Source organism: Solea solea, chromosome 3 (assembly GCF_958295425.1).
Source record: "Solea solea chromosome 3, fSolSol10.1, whole genome shotgun sequence".
Taxonomy (NCBI): domain Eukaryota; kingdom Metazoa; phylum Chordata; class Actinopteri; order Pleuronectiformes; family Soleidae; genus Solea; species Solea solea.
This window is the reverse complement of record NC_081136.1, coordinates 5024694-5038835: the sequence shown is the minus strand read 5'-3', so window position 1 is coordinate 5038835 and position 14142 is coordinate 5024694. Positions and strand designations below refer to the sequence as shown.

The 14142-nt window shown below is 41.3% G+C and overlaps 1 protein-coding gene across 1 annotated transcript in view; it reads left to right on the top strand.

Moving 5' to 3' along the window:
* Positions 1–14142, top strand: part of LOC131456840 (astrocytic phosphoprotein PEA-15) — a 40335-nt gene that overhangs the window by 23270 nt on the left and 2923 nt on the right. The window contains exons 2-3 of the mRNA XM_058625495.1: positions 12905–13079; positions 13722–13877. Coding sequence (XP_058481478.1) covers positions 12908–13079; positions 13722–13877 — 328 coding nt within the window. The 5' untranslated portion in view covers positions 12905–12907. The remainder of the gene's footprint in view (positions 1–12904; positions 13080–13721; positions 13878–14142) is intronic.

The following is a 14142-nucleotide window of genomic DNA, read 5'->3' as shown; positions in this document are numbered from 1 at the left end:
GGCTTCAAGAGAATGTACAAAGGGAGACGAATCAAACGGCAGCGGGGAAAAAAATGTTTCAGGAGACAAAAAAGTTTGAATTAAAAGCGACTATTTTTACACACGGCAGCAAATCTTCTTTACTCCTCAATGAAAAATGGGCCAGTGGCCTATATTCTCCACTGCTTCTCCCCAGATTAGCTCTTCCTCCTCCTTCCCTCCGTCTCTCTCCTTCCTCCCCTCTCTCCCACTCTCTCGCTCTGGGCTTCTGAACAGATAAATGTTGGCAGAACTCGCTGCCTCGTTGGACAGGAGGCCGTCTGTGAGGAAAACCATCAAACCCCCTGCTTTTTCCTCTGTCTTTTTGTTGTCGTCTATTCTTCTATTATACTTTTTTCCCCTCCTTCTCATCCTATAATCCTGAGCACATCGCCAGGGACTCTCTCTCTGTCCAGGCATGTGGCGTGAATGTGAAGGGTGATGGACCCAGGGTTAATCCCGTCATCGTGGGCAGGGAATCTCTCCCAGACTAAAACAAGCAGGACAAACGTTTCTCAGAGAGGAAGAGCAGAGCAGAAGGAAGAGAATTGTATTCCTATGGTCACGTACTTCACGTGTTTAACCCTACGGTTGTCGCGGACAGGATTTAGCATGCCTATTTCTCATTACCGTAACCGTTTGTGATATTTCAAAAACTACCGGAGAGCAGAGAAATAGACCTTTGCAGTAGCCCTCAGGACTTTGTGACGTCAGCTTCTCAGTACCGTAATTCAAGAAGTTATTTAACTGAAGTTATCTTGGAAAAAGGGGCAGAAGCACTCAATTCTACAGCCAACAAATCAAAATAAATCCAGACGGCCTGATTACCATGATGGTCATGAGATTGTTAAAGGTCCAATATGCAATACTTGAGCACGGGTCGTCGTCACGGTTGAGCACACAACATAAGTGACTGTGACGGCTAAAGCCTCCAAGCCATCGTGCCTCTTCAAGATGTCACAATGAAAGCAGACATAAATAATCCCAATCCCACTGGTCAAAAAACCTGTTTAATCCTGTGTCCCGTTGCGAGTTATGGTGGTGAAAAACTATCACATTAACAAGTTAGACCAGAGTGATAATCAGGTTTATTGACAGGTAAAGCTTTCACTAGTAAATAAGTTAATGCTAGTTTGGTTTAGGAAATGAGTTTTCAGGAGACAAGTTCGAGGAGAAAGGAGCTGGTGTTACACGAGGTGTTTTGTTCTTTTTTTTGGCAATGGAGGCACAATCAAAATGAGATTGATGGTTGGAAATCAATTTTAATGTTTCCTGGCAGCAAGATGCTCCTGTGCTGAGTAAACTACAACGCTTTCTGTGTGCAGGGAGGCTGAAAGGAGGACTAATGAAGAGTAGGAGTGATGGCAGGGGTGAGAATGTACAGTTGAAAATGACACGGATTCAGAGTGAGGGCAGATGGCACAACCTCGGCGCATCACGTGTGGCCTTTTGATGGCGAGATTGTCTTTTAATTCTACGCGACTGTGCGAGTGGAACAGATGGCAGCTCTAGCATCTAAGCCGCGAAAAATGTTCAATCAACATAAATGTCATCCCTGTTTAAAGTCTGATTTTGCTAAATGGAACATCTGCTTGTAGAAAAACCTCTCACTCGATGCTTCGCCGCGAGAACTAAACCGATCGCTCGTCATTGACATGAATAAATCATAATACGTCCATTAAGGGAACGGTTTCATATTTTGGGAAATTGTGTCAGCAAAATTTAAATACCTGCTCTGAGTTAAACTCAATTATCTGAGCTGTGGACTCAGGAAGTGGTGTCGAGTATTCTTTCCTTGCCAGTAAGTAACCAATTAGAGCCTGGTATAAACCAAAATGTAGATGGTGGTGGAACCAAGAGCAGATTTCTTCCTGAAATATGTTAAAGGATATTACCGATGTTCTCCTTGGCCAAGTATATTCAAATCAATTTCCTTCAACCCAACTCATCACAGACTCCAGGGCCTTCTTCACTGTTCTCCAAAACCTTAAGCACGAACTCCCCAACACCAACCATTCCAGTGATAGTGATGATTTCTCACCAGGAAGTTGGCTTTATTTGCGCATTGACATGTGCATGTGCATGTGTGGGTAGTGATGGACTTCCTCACATGACCTCAAGCAACTTTCTATAGTTACCCGGTCTTCTACATTATCTCTTTTGACCACAAGATTCATAAACCATGAACTGAATTTTTGAGACTTTTTGGTGCACACCAAACCAAAACAGTCAGTTTATCCATCCATCCATCATCTACCACTTTATCCTCCACCAGAAGGTTGCAGGGGGTGCTGTGCCAATCTCAGCTGACAGGGCGATAGGCGAGGTTACACCCTGGACAGTTGGCCAGTCCATCGCAGGGCCACGTATAGAGACAAACAACCATTCACTCTCACATTCACACCTATGGCCAATTTAGTGTCCAATTTACGGAATCCCCATATTGCATGTTTTTGGACTGTGGGAGGAAGCCGGAGAACCCGGAGAAAACCCAGTTTATGTTTGAGCTAAATGGTTTTTAAAACTGTGACGCATTTCAACCACCTGCTTCTGTCTTATAATTGCCTTATTGTGATTCAACATCACACCTACAGTTTCCATGTAAACTGGTTTCCCCTGGCCTTTCTGCAACATAGCAAGCTGAATACCACTAAGCCAAATGGAACATGGCCAAGACCTGAGTTAGTTTCCTCTGAAGGAGCACCAAGGTCAAGCTTACATCAGGGCCTCTGATTTATGTCAACAGGTTGTGGGCTGGAAGCTGCATCACTAGCAAATCGTGTTCTGCAGCTTTATCAAGACCTCACAAATACAAGTTATGGAAATTTCAGGAATCCAGATACAAAAAATTATTGAAGTAATACAAACCAATTTCACCGTGGTGTCTGAAGTAATCAGCCCCGCGTGCTTTTAAATGCGTGGTTTGCTCAATAACGGAAGATTTGCAGCCGCTGATAAGCTGCCAGAGACTGAACAGGAACGATAATAAGCACAGGCAGAGATTTAAAACTCCAATTGCACCAAACAACCCCGATAAAAATGAAAAACAGAGGCACAGCTGCCTGCTAACGGCACAAGGTACTTCTGGAACTCAGCCTGATATTGCGGTGTAGCAATGATGAGTCAAGCCAACACATGTCGCTGTCAGCACGGGGCATCTTTTTGGGGTGGCTGGGGGTTTGCTGCTGGACTAGGAACCTTCAAAGAGGCAGTTTGGTGAGCTTCAGCAACAGTGGCAGGGCTAAAATGTGTTTGAAAAGCCATTTTCACATGAACATTGAAGCAGCAGTGATGTGGATGTGGCCTCAGACTGTGTGCATTCCATGTATTTATTAAGTCAAGTGGGCAACTGGAGTTCATGATGACTTCACACTGTGTTGACAGGGGACAGTAAATTCAAAGCATTCCTTTCGTTTAGAGGTGACACGGCTAATGGAGGTGGCAGATTCCCCCGACAAGAGGCATCATCACTGCTACGTGCTAACTGCCTGTGTGCAAAGTCAAGTGTGTTAATGTAGTCTCTGCAATTTTCCCTGCGATTCTGTTGTTAAACAACAATTCACGGTGATAGAAAGGCATCTCCTCACCTCAGGTAATTGTTATCTCAGTTACAACACTGCTGGGCTTCAGGGGTAACCGCTCGCAGATGAACTGTGCTAAATGGTTCACTTGTTAGCATGTAGCATGTGTACTCATCCCCCTGACAGGGGGCCTCTACCGTTGCTCCTGCAAGAGTGAAGATATTGTTTATACTTATGGTGCTTTACCATTATACACTTCTAGCACTATGCTTTTCTATCAGTGATAGTACCCGGAGCTTTTTTTTTTAGTACCTGCTCTGGTAAGGTTCCTGAGCCAAGCTGAGTCAACGCTAAAATGTGACGTCAACAGACTGCCGGCCACTGATTGGTCAGAGAGTGTCGTCAATGGAAGAGTCATCAACGCAACGTATGGCGCAAGAACCAGACCAAACAATGCTGAACTAAGGAAAACGAAGCAAAGGAAAATATCTATATTTAACAGAGGAGCCGATTTCAGTCATGCGGAAAGTACTGAACGATTCTGTGAACAAATCTTTTTAATAAATTGATTCTCATGATTCAGTTACACTGAAAACAACTGCTTTGCCAGTCACTAGTTTGTGCCGTGCGTAAAACGGCGTCACGGCAGTTTCATGCAGCTGTGTCATGACGTCTTGATCATGGTAAACGACGTGGCTCATACCAAACCGAGTAGAGTCGAGTAGTGTTAGAAGTGCATTAGAGAGAGAGGTCAAGAGGACGTTTGCTGCTCTTAGATTGAAAGATATCAGAGCAGTGTTCAGAGCATTGGATGATCACACACTAAAAGTGCTATTACTGGGTCATTATGTAATTTCTAGTTGATTTTTTTTCATGTTTGGGACAAGAGCAAAAGCTGTTTTAGAACAGATACGAAGAGCCAAACAGATTTTCTTTTCTTTTTGCAAAGTCGAGGTGAGATTTAGAAGCTGGCGAGTGGGCGGGGACTCCTACTCGCTGCCTCTCAGTCCATCTGAGTTTAACACAAAAATACACCGTGGAGAGGAGAGGGAGGTTCTGAAAGGTCAGGGTGCATTTAATGAGAGATTTAATGAAGGAGATAGACACTAACCGCTTGTACGATCCGCCTCGCTGAATGAGGAACAGCAGCAGAAGAAGAAGAAGAAGAATAATGAGCCAGAGGAGATGTGCAGTATCAGTCACTTCAGTGCATTACACACGCTAAAGTCTGGCCTCCATAGACTTCTGTGTTTGCAGTCACTTTGTCAGGTTCATGAGGGATGGCATCTGGTTTAAGAGCGAACCAGACACAAAGAGGAGCCTGAACAATGGGATGTTTGCTTCTTCAGTCAGTTGAAAAATGATAGATACTGGAGAGTGACCTGTCCATTCATATAAGCTATGATCCCTTTTTTCCTCTAAGGAGCTCCCCCTACAGTTTCGGAGTATATATTTTTACGACACCACCGTAAATCACTCATCCATCCATCCATCCATCTATCGCCTACTGATTTATCCTCTTCTCGCCATTTGTTTTCTATGGAGCTGGCAAACACAAGTCGTGGAGCCATGTACATCCATGATCACGCTTCGTGTTCTTCAATTGTCATCATTCGACCAAAGCCACTCCGATGTTTACTTGCGTGAAACCCTTCGCTCTGTTTTCTCTGCTTCTTTTTTCGCCAGCTCTGCCATGATGAACGTCTTTAAAAAAAATAAATAAAACGATACTGTTTCCTTGCTGTAAAGCAATTTGTGTTTCTCACGAGACCTTCTGAGGACTCTGATCTTGCATAGCTGGTTTTTTCCTGCTAATAGACAGCAGAGGGCAGTGGAGACAGCCCCCAATCTCCCCACAACAGGACATTTACCCATCGCAATGACTCTGAAGCTGTTAAATTAGGGTAAAAATTTGGCATAGTTCTGCTTTAAGTGGATGGACTGTTCATTGGTTGGTTGGTTGACATATTACTACTAAAACCAAAATACTTCTAAACCAGTACTTTTAAAACAGTACCACTGCTTAACTGGTGCCTGAACTGGTACTTTTTTGTGTGTGTGTGATGCTGAAGAAAAACATGACCTGTCAACTTAGTTATGATCTCATTTTTCAATGGACGGATGGTCGACGACTGTTGGATGTCGTTTGTTTTTTCATGATACTAATGCTACATCAACAGCCTAAAAAGTGTTGGTTAAAGATTGGATTTTTCCAACGATATGACGACAACAACAACAACAACTACTACTACAATTACTACTAAATGATAACAGTGCCAGTGCTTAAATGGTGCCTGAATGGTACTTTTACCCTAAACCTAGAGAATGACACAACCAGTCAACTTAGTTATGGTCTAAGTTTTAAATGGCTGGCTGGTTGGTTTTGACATGAACAGTTTGGCGACTGGTTTCTGATGCTAAATAAGTACTTTTAAAATGGTTCCAGTTCAATGCCTGAACCTGTACTTCTGTATCCAGGAGGTGGTGATGCTGAAAGAATGAGCCCTCTCGTCATCTTAGCTACGTTTTCATGGGTGTACGTTATTGTTCAGATCTTTTTTGATATACAACTACTGCTGCTGCTTTTACTACTACTGGTACTATGAAAGTACTACATCAATAAATTTAAAATGTTATGGAGTAAGTTATGTCCGGTTGTGTGCTTGATTGGTTGGTCTTTACACAAACAGTTTCGTGACTAGCTTAGCTTAACCTTAAAGAGTGAAAACAGGGAGGGAAAAACTAGCCTTGCTCTGTCCAAATGTAAATATGTTTATGGGAGCTCTTTGTTGTCTGATTTCTGAGATTTTATAATGTTTAAAAGTAGATAGTAGATAGTAGATAGAAGTAGGTGTTACAAATCCAGCCATCCATTTACTGCTGCCACCACCACAAAGAAGAAAATATGCTTTTATATATTGGGTGAATGAAGCTCTGCTCATTGTTGTGTGTGTGCTGTCAACTGAGTGATCGGGAGAGAGAGATATGAAGACCAGGAGCAATAACAAGAAATGAAAAAACTGTGTGATATAGCAAAAAAAACTAAAAAACTGATTTGCTGGAGTTTGGAGATGTTCTGTAGGAAACAGTGCAGCAGAGTCTTTAACTCTGAGTTGCTGTCCCTGTGGTTTTGTTGCCATGGTAAAATGTAAAGGCTTCTCTGGGCGCTGAGGTCCAGCACAGTTGGCCAGCGCTGTGTGTTTGTGTGCGACTGAAGGGGAGAAAAGAGTGTTTCTGTTTGTGCCGTCGACACTAAACACTGTGGAGTTTGCCGAGCGCATAAACATCTCCTTTGATCATATGACTGTCACAATGTTCGCAATGAACTCATGTGCAACTTCATGCTGTCTCTCTGTCGTCTGTGTGTGTGTGTGTGTGTGTGTGTGTTTAAAATGTGTGAAAATGGAAGACATGACTTCACAGAGATTGTTCGAATTTTGTGTCAATCAACCTTTAATCGTGAAAGGGTCGGGGGGGGGGGGGGGGGTAGCTTTAGTACACGAGGTGAGATGAGGAGGGGAGGAAGGGCTGGTTTCTACCCTGTCGCTAGGTAACAGTCTCCAGGCCTAAAGGCAAAGCCAGGTCTGGTTTCCATGGCAACGTCATTGGTGTGGAGGGTGAATGGAGTTTTGGTGGTTGTGTTACGTGTGTGAGTGTGTGCACTCCAGAAGGTTGAGTATCAGTTGAATTTAAAAGTAAAAGAGAGGATTAGGGCCACATGTGGAAAAAAACAATTGCAAAAATAGTCAGAATTCTGTGAAAAAGTCAGAATGTAGATGTCTACATCCTTTCATTAAAGCATATATTAAAAATGCTGCACAAAACAGGCTGACTGCCATCTATTTACTGTCTTTATGCTAGGTTAAGGTAAATGAGCTAGCCATAGCTCAATGTAATTCCCTCCCAAACATTGTGAACTAGTACTGTGAAAAAAAACTTAGTTAAGTTAAGTTAACTGACCATAGCTTAGTAGGAGTAATGTTGATTTTATTTAACTGTAATTGTGTATCCTTTAAAGTGTTATTCTTTTTTTCTTTTTTTTTAACAGTTTGTGCAAAACCTTGTCGCTAGCTAGATTAAGCTTAACTAACTCCTGGCCTATTGCTTAATGTAATTCTCCAAAAATTGTGAACTTCTGCTGTAAAATATCAGAATGTAAACTTTACAATATGTGCAAATGTTGCTGCTAAGCTAAATTAAGCTAAGTTAGCTACTGGCCATAGCTTAGTAGGGGTAATGTTTATTTTTATCTCGCTGCCATTGTGTACAATTTAAAGTGTAATTCTTTAAGAATCTTTAACTGTATATTTTAACAGTTTGTGCAAATCCTTGTCGATAAGTTAAGATAGCTACTGGTAATAGCTTATGTAATTCCCAAAAACAAGGTAAATTACTGTTAAATATTATAATTTTGTAATATGTGCAAAATGTTGTCAGCTACTTGCCATAGCTTAATGTATTTCCCAAAAGTAAGGTGAAAAATATTTGACAATTTTTTCAATATGTGCAAAATTTGGTCACTTAGCGAAGATAAGATAAGCTAACTACTGGTCATAGCTTAGTAGGGATAATGTTGATTTATCAAACTGTCAATGCGTAAAACTTAAAGAGTAAGTGAACTGTAATGATACTTTACAGTGCAAACACCTTGTTGCTAAATTAGATTAAGATCAACTTAAATTGGACTCAGAATTTTACAATATGTGCAAAATAATGTTAAGCTAAGCTACTGGCCATATCTTAATAGAGGTAATGTTGGTCATTGTATACAATATAAAGTACAATTCTTTCAAAATCATGAACTCTAAATTTTACAATATGTGCAAAATGTGGTTGCTAATCGAAGCTAAAATAAGATTGCCACTGGCCATAACTTAATAGGAGTAATTTCTGTCACTTTCTCCAACTCTCCTCATGTATAATTTTAGGAATATTCCCAAAATTATATATTCCCATTTTAGGAATATTCCCAAAATTATATATTCCCATTTTAGGAGAATTCCCAAAATGAACTTGAAAATCACAAAAGTGTTTAATTCTTCCCAAAACTGCAAGGGCAAACTGTGAAAGACGATAGATTTCAAAGCGAGCACTAACATCTGCTTTTGCAAGAGTAAAACACGCCTCTTAAGGCTTTTATCGCCACATGAACAAATTCATGTAACTCTCATTTGGAATCACACATTTAGCTGCCTAGCCTAAAACCGAAGACATGTGCCTATACCACATTTTAACTTATAGCTGAATAATGCTTTGTAATTCTAATTTCAGTGACCAGTCTGTCTCTTTCTCACATTTTAAGACACACACACACACACACACACACAAGCAAACAGACAAAAGCATGTTTGTGTCCATGAGAATGTGAAGCACAGTGGGTCTCTATGTATGGCAGCAGTGTCAGGCTCGTCCCAGAGAGACCTGCAGGGGGGGGAGCAGCCTTTCATTCGAGGGGATTTCACTGCCTCTGTTTTTTTTTTTTACTCAGAGCATGACTATAGTTTTTTGAGGGGGGGTTTAGATAAAACTAAATATGCACATGTCTCTCAGTTCGACGTTGCGGAACAAAGTCTTACAAAAATGTAAAAATAACACGCAGTTTCTGTAATTATTTCACATTTTGTCAGAAAAGGAGATCATAGTTAGATTTCAATTATTAATATATTGGACACTTGAGTTGACATTCACCTTTATATCTAAGGCAGTTCCTGTGTCCAATATCAGCAGACAAGTATAACACACAACGACTATTATTATCATACTGCACATGTGCAAAATAAAAGCCATGCTTTGGACAATTGTCCTTTTCATTCGCTGCATCAAATGACCGGAACGTATTGCAAAAACAGACTGAAAGTGGACGCTTTTATCTCCGTCTCTGCTTTTAAATGTCGTCGTAAGGCAGTTCACAATGACACTTGTAAATGTTTTACCACAATTTTACATGTGTGTTACTGTTTTAACGTGTTTGAAGTTTGCATCTCCCTCTTCCCTCACCTTTAGAAGCGCTTTCTGGCAGGTCAACATTGTAAATAAGAACTTGTTCTTAATGTTTTGCCTGGTAAAACTAAAGGTTAAATTCACAAAAATAAATTAAAATTAAAAAAGTTTAACAAAGGTTGAAAAATAGTAGTGAAATATTATGTATGGAAGCCCAGTCCTGACATTATTTTCAACTAATATATTAGTTAACTAATTACGACTATCCCAAACAAAACAGAAACAAGTATTGTTCAGTTTAATTTTTGAAAAACTTTTTTTTTTTTTTTTTTAAATTCAATTTTAATTTAGTCAGAAAGTCGCAATCCTCGGGCAACTTTAACGCAGTAATGCAACATTATAGATGCTAACAGCTACGACACAGTTATTTAAGTTTCACTGACAAATTTTCTGGAAAACCGTTAATAAAAAATTTCAATTTTTGTTGTATATATTTCTTCTTCCAGCTTCCCCGTTAAAATATTAAAAATATTTTCATAAAAAAAAAAAAAAACAGTGACAGTGTATTTTCTTTAATAATATTCACTTCTTTAACAAGTGGTTTAAAAAGTCATTTTCAATGACTGCTCAGTCATAATGACATGTTTTATAATTGCGGTGGTTCATAAATTGTATGTTTAGATGTGATTTAATGAGGTTATGGTGGCAGTGACAGGGGAACGTTGTGGGAGAGTCAAACTAAAATGTAGCGACTACATTCATTGTTGTAGTTTTTTCTGGGGGGGGGGGGGGGTTATTCCTCTCCTTTCAACACTAGAAGTACACAAAAGCAGCGCCGGTCCATTGTGGTGCAAAACAGAGAGTAGGCAGGGGCGACCTGGCACGCACACACACACACCACACACACACACACACACACACACATTTATGCAGTTTATTAGGACTCATTGACTTCCATTCATTTGGACAAACTAAACAAAGCCTTATCCCTAAATTTACCTGAAATTCAAACCTTTAACCAGTTTTAGGACCAGGTTTTGGTCGACATGAGGACCTATGCTGGTCCTGCCAAGGTCAGTGTTTATGCCAGAGAAAAAGGTTCTAAAGAGGTAACAAATACAAGACGACACACACACACACACACACACACACACACACACACACACACACACACACACACACACAGTTGTGTCCACTGGGGTTCAGGTTAATATCACCGCTCTCTCCCACGCAGCGCTTTGTGTTGATTGAGCAAGTCGCTCTGGTTAGAGGAGATGAATGTGACATTTAAGACTGAATTAACACACAAACACACACACACACAGGTTTGCGCAGCTATACTTTTAAGGACTCTGCACTGACTTCCATTCATTTGGACAAACTATATTCAAACCTTAGTCCTAAACTTCACCAGATGATGTTTCTGCCTCATTATGACCAGGTTTTGGTCTCCAGGAGGACGACTGGTCTTGACAGAGTCAGAGTTTATGCCAGAAAAAAAGGGTCCTGAAGAGGTCACATGTACAAGAACAAACCAAACACACAGTAAAAGAGCCCTGTCACTGTTGTGCTCCGGCCCTGAGGCTCACACTGTGGATCAGAACAAAAAAACTAAATGCCACCATGAGCCATTAGAGAACAGACAAACAAATCCGACCTTAAATCAGCCTCTGGGACCAGGATCACGTTATATGTCACATCTGTTCTGCTACACTGCATCGACGCGCAATTTAAAATGTTGTATTTTAAAAATCAGTGTGTGAAAAATATTAATTTGCTCAGCTGTAAAGCATCATCTCCTTCACGTGTATATATACACACACATATATACATATATCCACATACATCCCTGAAAGCAAGCTAAAGATGATACTATAGCTGTTGCTTAGCTCCATGGTGAAAGTGCGCCCTCTGGTGGCAGCAGTGGGTAACACAGGCTGTATTATATAGGTCATGCCACTCGCCGCTGAGCTGTTCGAGCACAGCGGCGCGTTCATCTGTGATGAGACTGCGAGGATCAGAGGCAGACAGGAGGGTTTCCGTGCCAGTACCCATGATGCACTGCACCGAGCAGAAGTGTGGATGCCAGGGACAAGCAGTGGGGGTGGGGAGGGGGTTCTTGGGGCAAAAAATAAATAAATAAATACATTAAAGATTAAAGTGTGACAAGCTTGTGTTTCATGGCAGCGCAGCCAAATTTGGCTTAAAGCTGCAGTGTGTGTCTCTTAAATGTAAACAAACGTTTGTTAAAGTTACCGTCAAATGAGTTCGCACAATGCTAATTAAGCCCAAATCAGCTCTACACGTGTTTCTCAGTATAGCGGTGTGTTGTTATTGCGCGTGTGGAGCGTGTTTTACATCTTGACTGACGCAGGAAAGGTGGAAACGTAACAAAGTTTTGACTTTACTGAAACAAATGTTGAAAGAAGAGAACCTATGACACCTCATCTAAACCATAGCTCCTGACCTTTGCCCTTAAATATAAAGACAAAGCAGGATGATAATGTACCAGGAAGTTAGCTAGTTAGCATAACCGTCACCCATTCCTCACCTAAACCTGAGCTCCTGAGCTTTATCCTTAAATATAAAATCAAAGCAGGATGATAATGTAGCAGGAAGCTAGCTAGTTAGCATAACCGTCACCCATTCCCCACCTAAACCTTAGCTCCTGGGCTTTATCCTTAAATATAAAATCAAAGCAGGATGATAATGTAGCAGGAAGTTAGCTAGTTAGTGTAACCATCACCCATAGCTCCTGTAGGTACAATGTTTACTTAAAGTTATTTGCTAATATGTGGAGGGAATAGAGTTTAAAAATTCCAATTGCTGTTCTTTATTTTGTTCATTCATCTAGTCCATTGATTTCTGTTACAGTGAGTCAACAGTGTTGCGGACTATTTTCAGCTGTGGATTAATACATATTTAATGCTCCAGTGACTTTTTACAGGACGAAAATAAACTGCAGTGTTTATGTTGTCGGTACAAATTGATGGATGAGGGCTAATGAGGTTAAATCAGGCGTTGACTGCACTGTAGGAACCTGTTAGTAGGAACATTTCACAGGTGTTTTTTGTTTTTTTCACTAGATTTAAAGAACGAGACACAGAAAATATAAACTGGTTTTATCCTTGAGTTGAAGAATAATTCAAGTTTTGACAATAGATAGATTGTCTAGGCAACTTTTAAGATAAATTCTGTTCTTAAGTGCGTTGTTGGTACTTTTCCATCCTTCTCTGACAGTATGCTATTGTCATTAGTAAGGATTTCCGAGCTGTTTTCCATGGTAGAGTGTGGGAAGCACAGGTGGGCTGTTGAGCACACTGAATATTTTCTCTTGCCTCCTTCTTGCCTACCACCCTCGCTACTTTACAGATTTCCTCCATTAATCTGACCGTCTCCTCCTCTCTCCTCTGTTTTCTTACCAGAACATGGCGGAGTACAGCTCTCTGCTCAGCGACCTGTCTGAAAACATCACCAACGAGGACCTGGAGCAGCTCAAGTCGGCCTGCAAGGAGGACATTCCCGAGGACCAGAGCAACAACATCACCTCGTCCAAGGAGTGGTTCAGCTACCTAGAGAAGAACGACAAGTTGGCCCACGGTGAGACTCAAAAACGCAATCAAACATATCACATTTTCTTGCTGTTGTCTCCTGGAGCAGTGAATCCAAAAAGACTGGGTTGGGTAGCGATACGGCTGTGTGCGTGGGTTTTCTCCCAGTTCTCCAGTTTCCTTCCACTATCCAAAAAAATGCAGATTTTGGAATTGGGTAAATTAGACACTCGAAAATGTACTGTAGGTGTGAGAGTGAATGGTTGTTTGTCTCTATGTCAGTGTTTTCCAACCCTGGTCCTCAGGGAACACTGCCCTGCATGTTTTAGATGTTGCCCTGCTCCAACACAACTGATTCAGATGAACAGCTCGTTATCAGGCTTCTGCAGAGCTTGGTGACAAGCTGACCATTTGAATCAGGTGTGTTGGAGCAGGGCAACATCTACAACATGCAAGGCAGTGTTCCCTGAGGACCAGGGTTGGGAAACATTGCTCTATGTGATCCAGTGATGGACTGGCAACCTGTCCAGTGTCAGCTGGGATCAGCACCAGCGCCTTCCGCAACCCTCATGTGGAGGATAAAGTGGTAGGAGAATGAATGAATGGACGGATGGATGTTCTGGAGCGTCTTTGAGTCACACTTTCAAGTTTGAGTTCCCTTCTTGATGAGAACACCCTGTACCCCGCGCAGATAACCTGTCATACATCGAGCACATCTTTGAGATCTCGCGGCGACCGGACCTGCTGACGAGGGTGATCGAGTACCGCACCACCGTGCTCAAGATCTCAGAGGATGACGAGATCGACACTAAACTCACACGCATCCCCTCGGCCAAGAAATACAAAGGTAACACACTTTACATGCATCTGTAGACATTAGGTTAGGTGTTAAAATATCAGTTTGTTGTTAGTTCATTGCAGTGACCCGGGTTTGTTTCTACCCTCTTTTAATGTTATGGCACTTTTCCATTACACAGTTCCAGTTCTAGCACTACTTGATTCTCATCAACCCATTTCGGTATGAGACACGTCGTTTTCCACTACTTCATTGTACCTCCTCAACATGTGTGGGGTCGTTATATAAATTGCTTTATACGACACAAACACACAAA